This window comes from Crocuta crocuta, unplaced genomic scaffold (genome assembly GCF_008692635.1).
Source record: "Crocuta crocuta isolate KB4526 unplaced genomic scaffold, BGI_CrCroc_1.0 scaffold222, whole genome shotgun sequence".
NCBI classification, from domain to species: Eukaryota; Metazoa; Chordata; class Mammalia; order Carnivora; family Hyaenidae; genus Crocuta; species Crocuta crocuta.
In genome coordinates this window covers 2,387,593-2,406,205 of record NW_027528806.1, presented here as the reverse complement: position 1 = coordinate 2,406,205, position 18,613 = coordinate 2,387,593, and the positions used below count along the sequence as shown (strand labels likewise).

Below are 18,613 nucleotides of genomic sequence, written 5' to 3'. Positions count from 1 at the left end.
CAGAGATCATAAACTGCTTCCAAAATAAGTCCAGCTGGGGTTAGTATCCCCTTTTCCTTTAATTGAAAAGCTTGTCTCGGACTTCTTTAATCATGAGAAAATGGGAGCTCATTTCATTCAAACTGTACAGTCCAAATTTAGGTTCTTATGAAGTATTCAGTATAGTTGAGAGAAAAAACCTTAGGTCATTATCAATACCTGCATTGTTGTCCCAGCTCTGCTCTTGGCTCTGTAACTTTGGGTAAATCACATGGGCTTTCTGTGCCTGGGTTTATGTCTGTTAAATTGGGAGAACACCCAACTACGGCAAGGACACAATGAGGTACTAGATGTGAAGGTGTTGAATAGTCACCTTGCTCTACAAATAATAGAAATGGCCAGTATGTAGCTGGGGAAAACTGACATGAATACCTGAAGAAATGGTGTTGTCCTATCCACAGAGCCTGGGGTCATGTGGGCTGAGATTCCTGTTACCCCCACCTGGCTATCACTCCTTTGTTAAGTTACCAATAACAGCTGTGTGTCCAGGGCAAAGGTCCAGAGACCAGTTCACCCTTGTAGGTGAGCCTGGTATGGGCTGAGTTTGGGCTTTGTCCACCTGGACCCTGGAGTGAGCTCACCTGTTCGCATTACCTAGCGTTTGCCTGCCTTGGGTAGGTGAATAGTTTGGGATCTCGGCAGCACCCTAGGAAGAGAATAAAACCTGGGAGGCCAGGAAAGGAGGAGATAAAAGAAGAGGACAGAAGGGAGAAGGGTGAGTCAGAGAGCTCAGAAGGGAAAGGAATTGCTTCCTTTGCCAGAATGTTGGTTATTGTACAAAGGATACGTGTTCTCTGTAGGAAAAATATATAAAGTAAAAGAAGATAACAAAGCTATTAGTTTCACTCGCTAGAATTAAAACAGTTAATGTTTTAGCTACTTTACATCCTGATTTACACACACACACACACCAATGTGTATATAAGTAGACCTTCAAGTGAAAAAAAAATCACATTCAGTGGTGTGCTGGTAAATGTTTAACAAATGGCTGGGGAGAGGCTGACCTGATTTGTAACATTTGCCAATTTCCATGGTGTAAATGATCCCACCATGGCTGATTTCAAACTACCAACCTGTCAGCCAGCTTGCAAGATGCCGGAAAACCTCAGTCATCTTTTGGGAACCAGCAAGAGCCAACGCCAGCACATCACTGACCCAAGTTTTGTTTTCTAATGAGCCTTTCTTCATCACAATATAGTGCAAAAGTCTTTATGCCTAAGCTTTGGAAAGTTGTCTTTATCAAATTGCTTTTTGAATCAAAATTGTTTTCCTTTTGAAATGTGGAGCTGGATCCTGGGCTAATCCATTGATTAAAAGTGTCGCCTTCTCGTTAGAATGTGCCTGTTCCTTGTGTTCCCTAGGTCCTTATGTAGTGGGGAGTGGACCCACACTCTGCTAGGTGGCAGGAATAGAAATGTAATTGGGAAAAAATGACAGATTAATGGGATCAAGCAGAAGAGGGTGGTGGCCTGGAACAGATTCCACAGTCCATTATCCCCAGACGGATTTGACTTCATAGAGGCAATTTTCTCCTTTGCAGCTCCTTCTCCTTGGTTGAGCCAGCTCAGCTCTGTAGTTGTCACTCATTTCCCCTGGCTTTTCTGATGGAAATTGCCCCCCCCCCCCTCCTGTCTGTCAATGGAGAATGAGGCTGCAACTGTTTGGCCAGCCTAAAAGCTCCTAATCAGATCCATATTTTCCTGGTTGAATGGGAGCTTTGGGGAATTGCAGGGGAAGAGGGAGTGGAGGGCTGCACTCACAAAGCAGCAGTGTGTGTGTGACTCCTGGGTAACGTGCTGGCCTTCCTAAGCTGATGGACTATCACATCTGTGGCTAGTCACTAGGTGGAAAAAGTAGTTGTTGCCAAAGATCTCCCACGCTGGTGTTTTAATTACCTTAAAAGAAGGCTGGGCTTTGTGAACTTCTGATAACAAACCTGGCTCTCCCAGGCCCAGGAAGTTTAGACAGGGAGTTTCTGAGTAACTCTTCACAGGTGTGGACAGCAGGGTGCTGGAGGTGGATGTGGGGGAGGGGCAATCCATTCTCACAGTAAGAAGGAAGGACGTGGCTTCCCTCTACTTGTGTAGCCAGTGTGACCAGGGGAAAGCAAGAAGTCTAGTTGGAAGGCCAAATTCAGATGCCTGGAGTATGAGGCAAAGGACAGAGCCAATCTAAGGGGCCTCTCTGTTGGGTAAGCTGCCCTGTCTCGCCAGTCCCCTAAGTCACCTTTGACTCTTCCTCTTCTCCATTCCCTTCTCTACCAGTCTACTTGCATGAGGTCTGGACTAGTCAATTCGGGCTCTGAAATAGCTCAAGAAGCCGCTCCGTTCCCACTGCTTTGGTCCAGGTGGTCATGATATCACACTTGAGCTATGAGGACAATCTCCCAATGGATATCCTTGCTGGCCAGACTCCCTCAATCTGTAGAAATCCCATCTGTATCCTTACACACACACACACACACACACAATTTTTTTTTTTTAGTTTATTTATTTTGAGAGAGAGAGAGAGAGAAAGAGGGTGGGGCAGAGAGAGGGTGACAGAGAATCCCAAGCAGGCTCTGCACCATGAGCTCAGAGCTGGATGCAGATCTCGAACCCACGAACTGTGAGATCAGGACCTGCGTGGAAACCAAGAGTTTGGACGATTAACCTACTGAGCTACCCAGGTGCCCCCCTGACACATAATGTTTTAAGTTAGCAAAAGTATGTTCATAAGGATTTAGAAATCCAGAAATTTCAAGATGAAAGACTACTCATAGATTTGATTCCCTGAGATGAAAACAAATATCATTTTAGTGAATATCCTTCAAAGAGATTGTTTTCAATGTTAAACACAATTGACATGACTTGTAGGGATTCCTGGGTGACTCAGTCTGTTGAGCATCTGACTTTGGTTCAGGTCATGATCTCACAGGTTCATAAGTTGGAGCCCCACATCTGGCTTGCTGCTGTTGGCACAGAACCTGCTTCAGATCCTCTGTCCTCTCTCTCTCTACTCCTCCCCTGCTTGCAATCTCTCTCAAAAAAAATTAAACATTAAAAAACAAACTGCTTTGTAACCTACTTCCTCACCTGTGATGGTGAACACTTTCCCATATTGATACTTTCCAAAATGAAAACACATATCTGGCTATAATCTTCCCTTGCTTAAATGATTAAATAAATAAAACCACCACCAGCCAAAACCCATTGCCAGCATGAGGAAGGCCAGTGGATTGATTGGGAAGGATGGGATTGGGTGGGAAGGATGTGATCAGGTGGGAATGCCAAGTATAATCTCCCACAACTTTCATGTTAATCTCCCATCCCCAGTCACCACCTAGTTACACTGACACAGCCTCTGCGCCACCCCTTTTGCCTATTGCATAAGTACACTACGTACATGTTTGCTCTGAGAATTCCGTATGAATGGGCTTATATGAATGACTCCCATGTTATGCACTTCCCACTTTGTGCATTCTTTCATTTCTTAAGATTTATCTTATTTAAACGTCTGGCCCTAGGAAAATTGGGAATCTCTTGAGGGCAAAAACAGAACTTCCTCAATTTGTATTTTCAACAGCTTTTCATAATGCCTGGCACAGCATGGTAGGCATTCAGTAAATATTTATGGAATGGACTGGCCTTGATATGGTAGGTCTGCTTTCATCCTCTTTCCAGTTTCGTGTGTTTGTTTTTATTAGTGTCCATGGTTAATCCAGATTACATTTTCTTTTCATCCTTCACTGTGTTTCATTCTTGCTGTACTGAAGTAAGAGCCTCTGGCTTGGAGCCACACACTACTTTACTTACGTCTTTGCAGGTGGATTAAAGATGTTGTTAGTTTCTAGTGGCTCTACTGTACCATTTAGAATCCCTGAGAAGCAAGCTCACTTTTGTAGAGTCAACAACCCAGAGCCAGGCCTCCAATCCTCTTCTGAAAAGTTGATTTATAGGTTTATGGAAATGTTTGAACCAGGAGAAGTCATCATGGGTAGAAAGTTTCTAGAGTGTGAACTCCACCCTCAAAGCCAGGGGGTTAGCTCAACACTCCCTGGAGGAGAAGGTGGCCATCGCATGAGGGCAGAGTGCCCTAGGTGGCCCAGGCTCTTCCCGTGGGCTGTGGGATTCTGTACCTTAAAGATGCCTGAAGGACCATGGCCTTTGTCTCTGCCTGTGCTCCAGAGAAAAATGCATAAGGCTGTTCAAACCCCATGTGCTGCCTCTTGGGGTTCTGAGGATGCTTAAATATGGAGGTTTTGTCAGAGGGAGGAATAAATTTATTTTCCACACTTAATCAACAAACATTAAACTAGACTTATTTTTATTCAAATTATAGAAAAGGAAAAGTTAGCAATTCTCCTACTATGAGAAAGAAGAATGAGCAGATTTCTGCCTTCTGGGATAGAAGTAGAGGCAGGTAGATCCACATTTCCTGTTGTGAATATCAGCAGTTCAAATTTGCATGTCTATCTTTGACATCCCCCTTAAAAGGAAGCCCCAAGCATAGAACAACATCTATAGCAGGTTGTTTTCTGGATGCAGGTAATAGAAATCCAGCCCAAACAGGCATCCACAGAAAGGATATTCAGTTATTCTACAGGGTCCACAAGGTCATCAAGGTCTCAGCTTCATTTTCCCTCTCAGTGTGCCTTCCTCAACATGAAGCTTCATCTTAGGCTGGTATCAAGATGGCAGAAGACATTCTGGACATTTGACTCAGCCCATTGCTGAGGAAGAAGAAGACCATTGCTTCTTGGCACTTACTCTTAGGGGTGAGGCAAGGTTTTCCAGAAGGCCCCTAGAAGGCTTTACCTCCTCACTAATTGACCAGTGTTGGGTCACCTGCTCATTTTTGAAACTGCTGCTGGCAAGAGGAAGTATGTTACCATTGATTAGTCCATTTTTAGAGCTGAGACACCTATTGTCCAGAAAAGGATGGATGAATCTCTGAACAAAAGTCAGAATTCTGTTAGGGGGTAAAAAAGGGAGAACAGATGCTATGTAGATGGTCAACTATCTCCTCTACAACTCAAAATAAGCCATAGAACTTGTTGTATATTCTAGTGATTTTCAAACAGTTTTTAGCTACTTTGTTCGAATAAAATTTTACCCAGAAAAATAAATACAACTGATAAAACCAGAGCAGCTGTGATTGTTAACCCCAGGAGGTTATGGTTCCAGGATCATACTCTGACAATTACTGGGAGGGTGTTTCTAGGGTTTACATCAAATGGTTTTCTATTCTTTGTCTCCTTTCATTCTTGTGACATAGTCGTACTGTGTGGCACTAGAGGTCAGCTGGTGAGAGACGACCAGCAAGCAGGGGCATTCAAGAAAGGGAACTGGGCTGGGTGTAGCAGATTTGGGCACATGAGACCAGAGGCTGAGATGACAGGAAGCCAGAAGAGAAGCTCCTCTGAATGGGGTGGTGAGATAAAATCCTGGGGCCGACTCGTTCACTCACTACCTGCATGGCATGGGGGCTCCTGGCCTACATGTGACATTTGCATCCAGGGGGAAGTGAAAGACTTACTGAGACAAGGACACAAATGTCGGGTAGGATTACTTCACAAAGGGCAGACGAGGCATGCAGGTCAAAGACACTAAGTGCTTCATTGTGGGATGGGGTCGATGTAGAGTTGCCACCTAAAATACATGACGTTTAGTTAAATTTGAATGTCAGAAAAACAATGAGTAAAATTTCTGAATACTATATCTCAACTATTGCATGGGACAGACATATACTAAAACATACTATAATATTTGAGAGATACTTGTACTAAAACATTACTTATTATTTATCTGCAACTCCTATTTAACTGGACACTATATATTCTTATTTTCTAAATCGAATCCCCCTACATGGGTGGGAAATGAGGGGTCTCCTGAAACATTAGGATGTTAGAATTGACTTTGTTCCCATGGTCTCCATTCTGAGTCCCGGAGTGGCTAACACTTCTCATTCAACACAACCAGTAGTTTCATCAGAAAAGCTCTGTTACGTGAGAGTTACTTGAAACACTTGTTATAAATGCAGATGTCTGAATGCCACAGTGGCCTCCAGGGATCCTGAGGCTCATCCCAGCTCAAGAAGACTGCTTTAGCTTTTCAGTTCCTGAGGCTGAGGATGTCACTATTTATTGCATTCAATAAATATTTGTTGAATGAAGGAGTGAGTGAATGAATGATTCCTGCCCGAGGAATCCGGTGTTTATCTTGTAGAACTCAGGAACCCCAGAAGCACGTCTTCCTTTCCATTTCTTTTCTGGTCATGAGACTCATGGGAAAGACTTGGGTGGAAGGTGGAATGGAGAGTCTTGGAGCACAGCGGGAATGGAGGTTAATGACAAGACAGGGCAGGAGAGAGCAGCTCTCTAATGGGGCCACCAGGCAGGGGGCAAGAGCATCCGCCTGGGCAGGTAGGCCAAGTTTTTAATCACCTCCTCAGGCAAAGAGACTTGTGATTTCATGTTGAGAACAGTCAGTTATTTTTACAGGATTCCTTTAGAGTCCAGCCTGGCACATGCTTAGCTTCACAGAGCGAATGATCCTGAACCTGGAGTCATCTGACCAGGGTGCTTACAGTCTGTTGGAAATGCTTCAGCAGAACTTGGTGGGTGGTGGGTTATGACCATTTTGCTAATCTTGGTAATTTCCCAGATCGACAGGGTGCCTGGGAGCATCTACTGTCCCATAGCACCTACTCTGAAGGCCTAGCTGTGTAAAGACTAGATTTCTGTCCTAAAACTTTAAATCCATAATGCACCCAACTGTCTACTCTTGCCTCCATTTAGACATGCCCCAGTGCCTACATTTTCTCTAATACAGAGAATTATAGAAGTCTTTTTTTGAAAATTCCAGTTTCCTATTTTCCTGGCAAGAGGCTTTGCCTTAATGCATAAGAACCCGCTTCCAAGCCGAAGTGAGTTTTTGCCGAGCGACGTCATGGATGCCTAGTGCTCTGCCTCTCAACTGAATCGCAGGTCCCCTCTCAATCTGTTCTTCCATCTGTGTAGCCAGGATGCTGCCACAGGGCTGCGGGGCTCTGGGAAATGATGGAGCTCTATGGAATTTCAGCAGCATAAGGCTCCGCAGCAGGGCTCCAGGTCAGGAGTGGTAAGGAGAACATCGACTCCCCTGGCTTTTCCTTTGTGACTTTATTTCTGGCCCTCCTGCAAGGGGAAGAGACCTGCAGTGAGGACCTCCTGCAAGCTCACACACACCATCCCGAGCAGATCAGAGCCATGCTGCAGAGTGGCCGCGTCGTGACCACTCTTTGGTCTCCTATAGTTTTGTTAAATCTGTCAGGTGTCATACCTACTCGAGGTGCAGTAGCGAGACCCCTTCCCTGAACTTAGAAACCAAGAAGACACATTTCTATGTGGAGCATGAAACTAGTACATAGATATACATGGTCGAATAGCCAGCCTCAGGAATATTCAAGTGAGGAAATTTTCTGTAAAGACATAGAATCCAAAACTCGAATCATAGTAATCTTGGAGAAGATGGGCCCAAATGTGATTATGACCATAATTCAGAGAATAGAAATCAACACTTACTGATGTTATGGGATGCAGTTTGAAGAAGGGGGTGTGAATAGAAGGGGGTAGTGAATGTAGAGAACAGAAAAGAAAACCTCCAGGAGCTAGATGTTGGGAATACCTTTTTGAGTGTTGTCTAGTGTTAGAGAGTCTTAGTTAAGTGAACAGTTTTCCTTTGCAGAGCCCAGGTTAGAGTGGGAGAGCGAGTCGGGAGTGCCTCAGCTGTGGGACCCTCCTATGCTCACCTGGTTCTCGAGAACTTGCTCTGAATCTTGCCTTCCTCTGCATACTGTCTGCAGGGAAAGCTGGCAGTGAGCAGGCTGATGCCAACATCCTGCTCACTTAATAATTGTATTTCCAACAGAAAATTAATGAATGAGCTTTCTTGTCGGTAACTGTATATTTATACTTGACAGGCAGATACTCTGTTAATGTGCAGACAGGTCAGGTTTCTGAGCCTAGGAGCCTGAAGACATGAGTGAGGGAATTTGATCAAGATGGGGGTCACCTTGTTGCATCTCCCTGGCCTACAAGTGGCCTTTCCCAGCCACGTCTTCTGCCTGTGCACATATCCCTGCACATTACCACTGACACAGCAACAGCGGGATATTAAGAGACAGCGCATCCAACCTCCTCATTTCTCCTGATCTCTCCATTGGAATGAAACCTCCATTGGTTGGTTTCCAGGCTAGTTGCTTTAAATTTCTGCCATCTCTTCCCTTCTTTTCGCTCTACTTCATTTCTCTTCCACCCTTTTAACAGCCAAGATGGCACACGGGGTCCACTGAGAATGTTGGGCCCTGGTATGTCACACTCCTTCAGTCTTCCCTTCTTAATTCTGGTCTCCTGCCTGGAAGAGGGCAAAGGAGGATTCTTTTTTTCTCTTACTTCCATGACTCTGACTTGCTTCTCATGACTATTGTCCTGAGATTTTTTCCCACAGCGAGGCCTGGGAAAAGGGGATGCTCAGAGAGGCACACGGGCTGAATCTCTGTGCTCCATGATCTTTTGCTTTCCTCTGAGGATACTCTGTCTACACCAGCCACTCCAGCCCTGACTCCCGCATGCAGTCTGGGAGGGAGGGAGTACAGGCCAGTCTCTGCACAGTTTAGGCCCTTGCCAAATTGGATAGTCTGTGGTGCCTCACTGGAAACACCGGATTTCCTACTGTATTCCACCCCCCAGGCAAGTTGCCTCCCCCTTCTTGAAACGTTGTTTTTTTTCCTGCTGTTCCAAAGAACTTTTATCCAGTAGGATATATTTCTTCTTGTCTTCTGGAAGAGCTGAACTGTGGTTATAAGCCCATGAATGTAAAACCACCCCAGGGCCCCCCTTCCTCCCTTTGTCTTGGCAGATATTCAAAATCTGATAAAGCAATTTGGCCCATCTCTTCTGCAGTTTAAAACTTCCATGTGCTGTGTATATGCTTCTAAATGAGGCTAGTGACTCCCTCTTTGACTTGCTAACTCCGCTCCAAAGTCCAGGGAAATGCTAGAACCAGAAGGAAGTTTAGTAGAACCACCTCATTTGGCAAATAAGGAAACTGAGGCTCAAAGATGCTAAATGACTTGCCTAGGGATGTACAACTGAACCTATGGCAGAGTGTATTACTGCCTATTATAAATATTCAAGTTATTGTTAATTAATGATGAAGTCAGATCCTGTGCAGTCACATGCTAAGAATTTAAATATATATAGTAAGTAGATTATTTACCCAAAAGTCTAAACACTAGAAGCAGCTAAACAGAGCAATTGTTCTGAAAGAAACAACTGTAAAGTCTCCATTAAAAACAAAAAAACAAAAAAACTCCAGTGGAGCAAAATGGGAGTGGGAGATACAGGCTTCCAGTGATGGGATGAATAAGTGACAGGAGAACATACACAGGGAAGGTACAGCATAGGGAAAATAGTAATATTGTAATGGGGTTGGGTGACAGATGGTAGTCACACTTGCGGTGAGCACAGTGTAATGTATAGAAAAATGCTAAATCACTATGTTATAACCTGAAATGAATGCAACATCATGTGTCAACTATATTAAAAAAAGTTTTTCTGCACCTTCAGTATAATTGAAGAACTTATAATGCATGCCCTATGATGGTGTGGTCCATAGGGTTATGGAGGACAGACTAGTGGCATCATGGGTGCCCAGTCCATACAAAGTGAACCCAGTGGTCGCGTTAAAATGGACAACCACAGACTCAAGATTGTCTTGCTGCTAACATGAAAGTTGTGACTGTTTCAGTAAATTGTCCATTTGTTAGATCACATCTGTTTCAAAACATTGAATTGTCATTTCACAAACAGGTATGTGACCTCAGAAATGCCCTCTTTTCCCAGCCATCATGTTCTTTTAGAATTGAGATATCTAAACTCTGGAAACACTATTAATCCAGAACTGGCCGAATTTTGACATTCTGAGTAAACAGTCATAAACTTCAGATGCACAAACTTGTTTCAGTATTTGAAGCCACGGCAAATATATTTTAAAAGTGACAGAAATAATTTGTGGTATTCATTTTGTTTTTCTGGTCCCCAAATGTTTTCTTGCACTTATCGTGATAGAAAACATGCATGATGTTTCATGAATTTCTTCAATTTCTGTTTGTTCCTGTCTTTTCTTATTTGGACAAATAGTCCATGTTTCAGGACATGAAGTATCTTTAAGTATTAGCTTTTCAGAATAACTGCCAGGTCATTCTTTTTCCTTTCATTTATTTTTCCTTTTCTTCCTACTCTTCAAGGGCTGTCAGGCCCAGAAACCAAAGGATCTTCATCTTGTCTTGATGTCTATTTCTCTCATCTTTCAAATTGAAGACTGGATGTGGTAATCCCTGAGGTCCACTCTAAGTCTTCATCTTCTGTAATTTATAAGGGAACACCTCTCTCATCCCTTATAGCCCCAACATAGACCTTTAAAGCCTCACTTTCCAGAATCCACTATGTGCCCACAAATGTACCACTTCATGGCCCTTCACACACTTTATTTAATGATCTCTTTGTCCAGTGGACCACAGCCTCCACAGGGCTGTTCATTTCTTCCCTAGGCTAGCATAGTGCCTGGCACAATTAGTTATTATTGCATGAAATAAATACTGGATCAAATTCTTCTGTCTCATATGCACAGCCACTCAGCTAGTCTAGAGGTGGCCGTGTAGATGATTAAAAATTAGCCAGGACCCTGCTCTTATAAAGCATAAGCCATCCTAAAGGGATCACAATGATTTGTATTTGCAATGTTTCTCAATCAGTTGTGGGTTTGCCTGCAACACCTGGGGCTGTACAGTGGTACTAGTAAAAGATGGGATAAATTCATGTGTACTTTTAGCCCTTTAAGGGGCAAAAACATGCTCTGTTGTTGTTGTTGTTGTTGTTGTTTTGGCGACCCAAATAAAGGTATAAACTTAATAATAGCTGCTAATTGACAACGTAGCAGGGCTAAGGTTGAATCACTCAGGGTTATAGTCTGGATCTTGAATCTGAGGGTAGAGAGTGAATTAAACCAATATATTCATTAGGGATTTTGTTCACCTATAACAGATTTTCTAATTAATAAGGCTTAAACAAGGTAAGAGCCTGTTTTTCTCTCATGTAATAAGTCTGAAGGAGAATGTCTATGGTTGCTACAGATTTTTAACTTCACATATACTACTTAATGTGTACTGCTGGAACACTTGAATCACTGGCTTCCAGTGGGTAATCACACCCTTCACTAGCCTTCAATACCTCTGTCTGGTAGGGTACCACCCACCCCCTTCTGATAAAGCAGGTTTTCTCAGCCGTGCAAGGGTCCAGAATGTGAGCTTCTCTGGCAATTTAGAGTTCAGGCTCAATATCAAGAGTACGTTCCTTGGCAAAGTGACATTTCTTCCCGTCTCACTTGTTGGTTGAATTGAGGAGCTCTAGACTTTGCTGAGAGTGTCTAATCATCTACCCACATTCTAAACATTACCTGCCATCTTCTCTAACACCACAGCCTCAGTCAACGCATCAGTGACTTTCCAAGGTACAGCAGGTGATACTTTAACCAAATATTTTACATTAAATGGCTAGGGTCACTTTTCCGGTCTGCAAATATCCAAGTCCTTGGCATTCGTCTCCCTCCCTCCCTTTGTCACCCAATTCTGTGTTTTAGATTCTATTACTTTTAGTTCCTCCACTTCTGAGTATCACCTTCTCTTGTTTTGGGGGGGGTTAATTCAGCTAATTAGTTGGATTTCGAAAAATCTAAATAACAATGATTAAACAACATTCTCTTAAAGAATACTGGTGTAAGCACCATGCAACAATATCTACTTTCATCTCACTGCTGAAAACTATGTTGTATATTATCCATACTTCCAAGAGAAGCTGGGTTTTAGTTGAATATGTCATGTCCAACAAAGATAAGGAAGAAAGAATGGAAATTAGGTAGAAAGCCACCAGGTTCTGACACAGGGTACTTATTTATCGGTCCATTGGTGGAGGTGAGCAGGGATTACAGGGCAGAGTGCTAGCCTACATGACCAAATCCAGTGGATCTGGGTTCTAGTCCTAATTAAATTTAATTAGCTTCTCTGGTCCTTAATTAGCCTCTCTGATTTTGTCATTTGAGTTTCTAAAACAGAGATACTAACAATATCTCCTTACAGTATTGTTTTCCTATTAAGTAAGGTAATCCATGGAAGGTGCTCATTTAGAACAGTGTCTGAGTGTGGTTATGCTCAGAAAACATTAACCATTAGCCAGGGTTGGTAAAATGGGGTCAGATGCCCTTGTTTTTCAGAGAATGAAACAATGGAAAGCATCCAGCTCAATGGAGGCATTTCCCCCTCATTCCCTCTTTTGGAGCCACACCTATCCCCACACCTGTCCTCGGGCAGCCCAGCAGGCTCTCACATCAGGATCTTTGCACTTGCTGTCTCCTCAGCAGAGAATAACCCTCAGCTGGTGATATCCTCTCAACTCAATCCCTCACTTTATTTGGGTGTCTTCTCAGAGGGCCTTTCTTAATCTGCTCATACGTCCATCACTCAGTAAGCTCTAATTCTCTTCATAGTATCAGTCCCCATCTGACAGTATAGTATTTTATGTGTACTAATTTGCCATCATCACAGTACAGGCTTCATGTGGCTTTGTAGGAACGTTGTGTATTTTGTTAGGGCCCTGCATGGGATAGGCACTCAAGGAACATCTGTTGAATGAATAGTAAATATTTAATAAACTTTGGATCACTTTTAAAATGTGAGCTTTTCCTAAAAGTCAAAAGAAGGATCCAGTCGGGAAGAAAAGAAGACTAAGGAACTTGGAACTTAGCAGATTTCAGAATAGGAAGGCACCAAGAATTCAGCACAATTGCAAGAGGGAGTGAGTAAAGACAGCCCAGTATGAATCTTTGGAGCAAGATTAGGATAAAACTGAGGACCCTTTTATGCACCCTGCCAGTTTCAGGATTTATCCTATGGATTTCAGGTGACTCTAGGGCTGAGACTTTAGGCAGATGATTGGTTTCACTTAGTTTGGTGTTTCTCCATCTTTTTTCATCCTAGAGAAAAAAATTATAACTTAAAATATTAAATACTAAGGGGTAAATTCTGTCAGATAGGATTGAGCTTTGCAGGCAGGTACTAACCATTATAATATCTAAGCTTTGTTGGCTCCCTCAACCCGAAACTACTTTTCAACCCTCTCCCCGTGGGGTGATATTGCCCTGCTGTGCATGCATTGTGTACCTGAAAAAGGATTCAAGAAAGTTGGTAGATTCTAAACACAGTACCAAAATCTGCTAAGAAGCATTCATTTTGAATTTTGTGGGTTTTTTTTTTAATTTCTGAGAGAGAGAGAGAGAGACAGCATGAGCAGAGGAGGGTCAGAGAGAGAGGCAGATACAGAATCTGAAACAGGCTTCAGGCTCTGAGCTAGCTGTCAGCACAGAGCCCGACGCGTGGCTCAACCCCACCAACCGTGAGATCATGACCTAAGCCGAAGTCGGATGCTTAAGCTACTGAGCCACCCAGGCGCCCCATATTCATTTTGAATTTTGAATATTAAGGCTGTCAGCTTCAGGCTAGTCAAAATTAATTTAAATTATCATGGCTGTTTGCTTTGAGACAGGACTCTAATTGAAGAATTATATATGATAGAAAAAAGTGAACTGGAACATGCAGTGGACATGAAAGTGAACTGGAACATGCAGTGGACTTTCATGTCCACAAATTCTGCTCTCTGCTGAAATTGATCTTCGAGATGAGAAGCATTTAGACCTCTAGACAGAACAACCACTGAGGGATGTTGGTATTTGTAACTATTTGCAGGTTTCTGCTTTACTGTATCTTCTCTGGATCAATGTTTTGTTCACTGGAATGTTTCATTAGATGTTGTGAAAGAACCACTCATTTTATAGTATTGCAAAATTGTGTATCTTTTCTTATGCACTGAGTTATCTCAGATCATTGTGGTAGATTGGAATGCTCCTATTCCCCATGTTTATAGAAAATCCCAGGAAAATGAGTTGATAGAATTGGGGGCTGGAAGGATTACTGGAAAATTCCTAATTATAGGTGTGGAGTCAAAAACTTGTATAGCCCGTGAATACCAAAATAAGACTAAATATCCCCAAATAATTTTTCCTTTTCTGAAAACTCCTTCCCTGCCCCCATAACATTCATAGTCAGAGGGTAGGCTCCCAGCAGCCAGGATGATATCTCCTTACCCTACCTCCTTGGCCTTAACTGATAGACTACAGAGAGACACCTTCTCCATGCCAAGCCAATCAGCTTTGCTCACCTCCAATATATCAACAACTTTTGAGTTGCAAAGTGCAGGAAACAACTCAAGGTAAAGTTTATTTTCATTTAAAGAGGTTTGCTTAGTTTAGTTTTTGCTTGACCTTTCTTCTTTATTTTTAAGTAGTTAAATTTTTAAATGTAATTTATTATAAAGATTGATATAGTCATTTGGATTGAAGAGGAGGGTAGCAATGCAGCTGTGTCCAGTGTGTCTGAAACTAACACCAGGAGTGCTGTGGGGAAACCAGAGTATTCTCTCCGTGGTCTTGCACCTCTGCTTTCTCCTGATCATTTTATTTTATTTCTTGGGAGGATGGCTTACTTTGCTACTTTGCTACTCAGTTCACAGCAGGTAGAACATTGCCATCCAGAGCCCCTAGTTCAAAAGTTATAGTTTTCTTCGCACACTTAAGACTTGTCTGTCTGTCTGTCTCTCTCTCTCTCTCTCTCTTTCCCCAGCTCTCAGTGCTCAGTTCTCAGGGAAGAACTCTGGTCCAGTTTGCAAGAAGTCCTTAGTTCTGGACCCATCACCAGGGGCTGGGAGCTCATATTACATGAACATGGCTACCAGGATTGTGCCTTTGCCAATTCTGTTAAGAGGGTTGTCGTAGACTTATTACATACCAGTTTCCACTTATTTAGGCATCTCTTCACTAGACTATGAATTCCTTCAGGGCATGGAATTTGCCTTATTGATGGTGTATACTCCCGGTGCCAAGTTCAAGGACTGGTTCTTAATTGATATTCAGTCAATATGTATTGAATGAATACAAGTTGACAGCAGGAAAAAAAAGTTCTCTAAGCTTTTCTTCAATCAGACTTACTTAAAAGAGCATCTTGCCGAAGATATTTACTCTGTGTTCATATGTATGGGACCACTTAAACAGTGACTAATCCCCTAAATCATTGACCATTAAAACTGTAATTTAAAGGATATTTTAAAACTTGTTTTAAGTGATTGAGAGTCTACACAGTGACAGGCACTGTGCTGGGGGAGGGAGGACACTGATGAATGGGACACTGTCACTGTGTTTGAAGACCTCTCTGTTGAGTTTGACAGACCTTGGAGATCACTTAGCTTAACTTTCTCATTTTACAGATGAGGAAATGGAGACTCATAAAGATTGCTAGGCCTGATGGAAAACATTTTGATTTATTCATAAGATTTTAATATGTCTGTGTGGAGTCACTTTGCAGCAAGAAGTGTTACTTATTTTGGCCAAAGGGAACATTCCGTTTTTGTACATTTATGGATTATCTTTTCTTTGATCTTGCATTTCTTTTTTAATAGGCATGTGATTATGTAGATGATATTTGCTAAGCTTTTGATTTATTTGGAACCAATTAATAGCTGGCACTCGAGTTCTTTGGAAGCTCAAACCTTGCTATATTGGAAATGTCTTTATGGTTACTGAGTAATAAGGTCATGTATTACTGACATGGCTTCTGACACTTCTCCCATTTATTATTATTCCTTATTAAATCACTTCCTGAGAAGGCTAGAGAATGTTTTCCATCTTAGATGGCATAGTTTATATTGACTTTCTCTGGATGAAAGTGGAATTCAGAGAAGAGAGTGAAAAGGATCATTTTTCTGCATTTATAAAGGACGAAGGTGAAAGTTTTCTTTGGGGGAGAAGGAGAATTGGCAATGGACTTAAATTAGCTTTTCATTAGGGGAGTGTATTGTGTGTCAGGCACTGTGCAGAACTTGGAGGGGGCAGAATGGCTGCCAGCTCTTACAGGGGAGGCATGCTTACTGCAGCTGGCCACTCAGGGGTTGGGGGAAGATGCATCATTGCTCTAAGCTGTGTGTTCAAGGGCAGGCCAAGGAGAGGCCAAGTCTCCTCATCAGAAGGATGGAGAAATATTTCTCTGGAGGAGATAGCTTTGAGTTTGGCTTAAGAGTAGTCCATTCCAACAGTTTACCAAAGGAAGGGGAGTAGCTAAGGGCTGTAAGATGATTAGGGACATGGACCCCTGTGAGGCTACATGATGAAGATGGAATGATGGCTCAAGCTTAGGAAAGATATTGTCCTAAGACAAAGCCCGAATCTCTCTGTGCTGTCAATTGACTCTCTTCTTGGCATCATTGTCAGTCCTGGAATGGAGAGCCTTCCTGGGTATGCAGTCAGGCTGATCAAGGCAGATGGATGTAGATTTTAACATCCTAAGAATGTAAGCTCTTAAATATGTCCAGAACCTCTCTAACAGTCTTCCAAAGAGTCTTGTCACATAGCCTCCTGGTTGGATATGAGTTTGATGGGGGTTGTTCTGGAAAAAGTCATCTTATTTCCCTGATGATCAGGAAAATTTCCTGGAGAAAGTCAGTGTTCCAGAGGTTTCTGTCTGGGGGAAGGGTGTGGCTGTTTCTCTGTCAGTCTGTCTGTATGTATACACATGGCAGAAGGATCTTCACTGGGGAATGAGGAGAGGATTAGGTTCCCGGCTGAAAAAGCAAACATGGTTCTTTTGTAATACAGGAGGCCATGTGTTCTGTATCAGAATGTTCACTGATGTGATTGAAATTTTTTGTTTTTTCCTCTTCCAGGCACAAATGAGTCCAGGTGAGGTCATGCTGTGGCTGCTGGAAGAATACCCCATTTCCAGGCCATTTGCATGGGCTCTGCTGTGAAAGGAACCAAACAAGAACTTGTCAGACACTTCCTTCTCTCGGTGAGCACACCAGGCACAGCAGTCGTTCCACTGTTATTCTAGTTGTGTCCTGTCCTCCTTTTGCCAAAGCCAACAGCCCAGTCTCAAATAGGCATCCTTTAGGCTCATCTGCCACCTTGAACATGAACACAGGGCAAGCTGATGATAGCCAGGGTTCCCAAGGGACATGGGGCCCTGCAGGGTCCAGCCCCCAGAAGCAGGTCTCCTCATGATGTTGGTGTCTGGGAGTGAGCACCATGCCCATCACCCAGGACAATGCCATGCTGCACCTGCCCCTCCTCTACCAGTGGCTGCAGAACAGCGTGAGGGAGGGCGGGGATGGCCCCGAGCAGCGGCTGTGCCAGGCGGCCATCCAGAAGCTGCAGGAGTACATCCAGCTGAACTTTACTGTGGATGAGAGTGCGGTCCCACCTGACCATAGTCCCCCAGGGATGGAGATCTGTACTGTGTACCTCACCAAGGAGCTGGGGGACACAGAGACCGTGGGCCTCAGTTTCGGGAACATCCCTGTTTTTGGGGACTATGGAGAAAAGCGCAGAGGGGGCAAGAAGAGGAAAACCCACCAGGGCCCTGTGCTGGATGTTGGCTGCATCTGGGTGACAGAGCTGAGGAAGAACAGCCCGGCAGGGAAGAGTGGGAAGGTCCGCCTGCGGGATGAGATCCTCTCCCTGAATGGGCAGCTGATGGTCGGAGTTGATGTCAGTGGGGCAAGGTGAGTAGGGGAGCGCTGGCTGGCACAGGGGCTGGACGGGGGGCCCCTGTGGCTCACAAATGTCTGCTGCTCCAATCTGTACTGCAGTGGGTCATAAGTCCTACTCTGGTAAGAGGCCAGTGGTATTTATCTTATAAAGGGAAAATAACAAAGTTGAAGTATTATGGTATTTGTATTTTTCTTTTTACTTCATTCTCTCTTAGAGGACTCAGATTCAGAGTATTTTCTTTTTTCCTGAAACTTAGGTTAGAAAAAAAAAGAAACAGTACATGACACAAGAGTATAAGAAATGTCACATTGAGTTAGATCCTCTCTTCCGCTCAACCCAGCATCTATCTCCCCTCCAGGTGGAGCTTAAAGGTCGGGTCCTGGATGAATTTCCATCTGCCTGTCTCACGTCACCTTAGTCACAGACAAACAGAATCCCCTTGAGATGCTTACCACCCCTGCCCTCAGCCCCAATTTCCCCATCCTGGAAGATCCACTTGGATCTCATGTGAATGAGCATATTCCCATTTTTCACCTGTGTGGCCACCCATCATCTCAGTAAGTTGTTATTAGACCGTTGTTTCCCAGACAGATCAGAGTCTAAGACCACCCTCAGCCTCGGTGATTTACTAGATGGACTCAAAGGACTCAGAAAAACTCAGGGTTACAGTTTATTACAGTGAAAGGATACAAATTAAAATCAGCAAAGGTAAAAGGTACACAGCATGGGATCTAGGAGAGAGAACAGGTGCAAGCTTCAGTTGTTGTTTCCAGTACAGTTGTACAGGAGGGCTCAGCTCTCCTGGCAATGGTGTGTGACAACATCTGTGGAGTATTGTCAACCAGGGAAGCTCATGGGAGCCTTGGTATCAGGGTTTTTTTTTTTTTGGGGGGGGGGGTCACTTG

General features: G+C 43.4%; 1 protein-coding gene across 1 annotated transcript in view; it reads left to right on the top strand.

The window, feature by feature from the left end:
- Positions 1-17,243: 17,243 nt before the first annotated feature.
- The window catches only part of PDZD2 (PDZ domain containing 2), a 232,776-nt gene continuing 231,406 nt past the window's right edge, over positions 17,244-18,613 (top strand). Inside the window, exon 1 of the mRNA XM_077755838.1 lies at positions 17,244-17,719. Within this exon, the coding sequence (XP_077611964.1) occupies positions 17,244-17,719 (476 nt within the window). The remainder of the gene's footprint in view (positions 17,720-18,613) is intronic.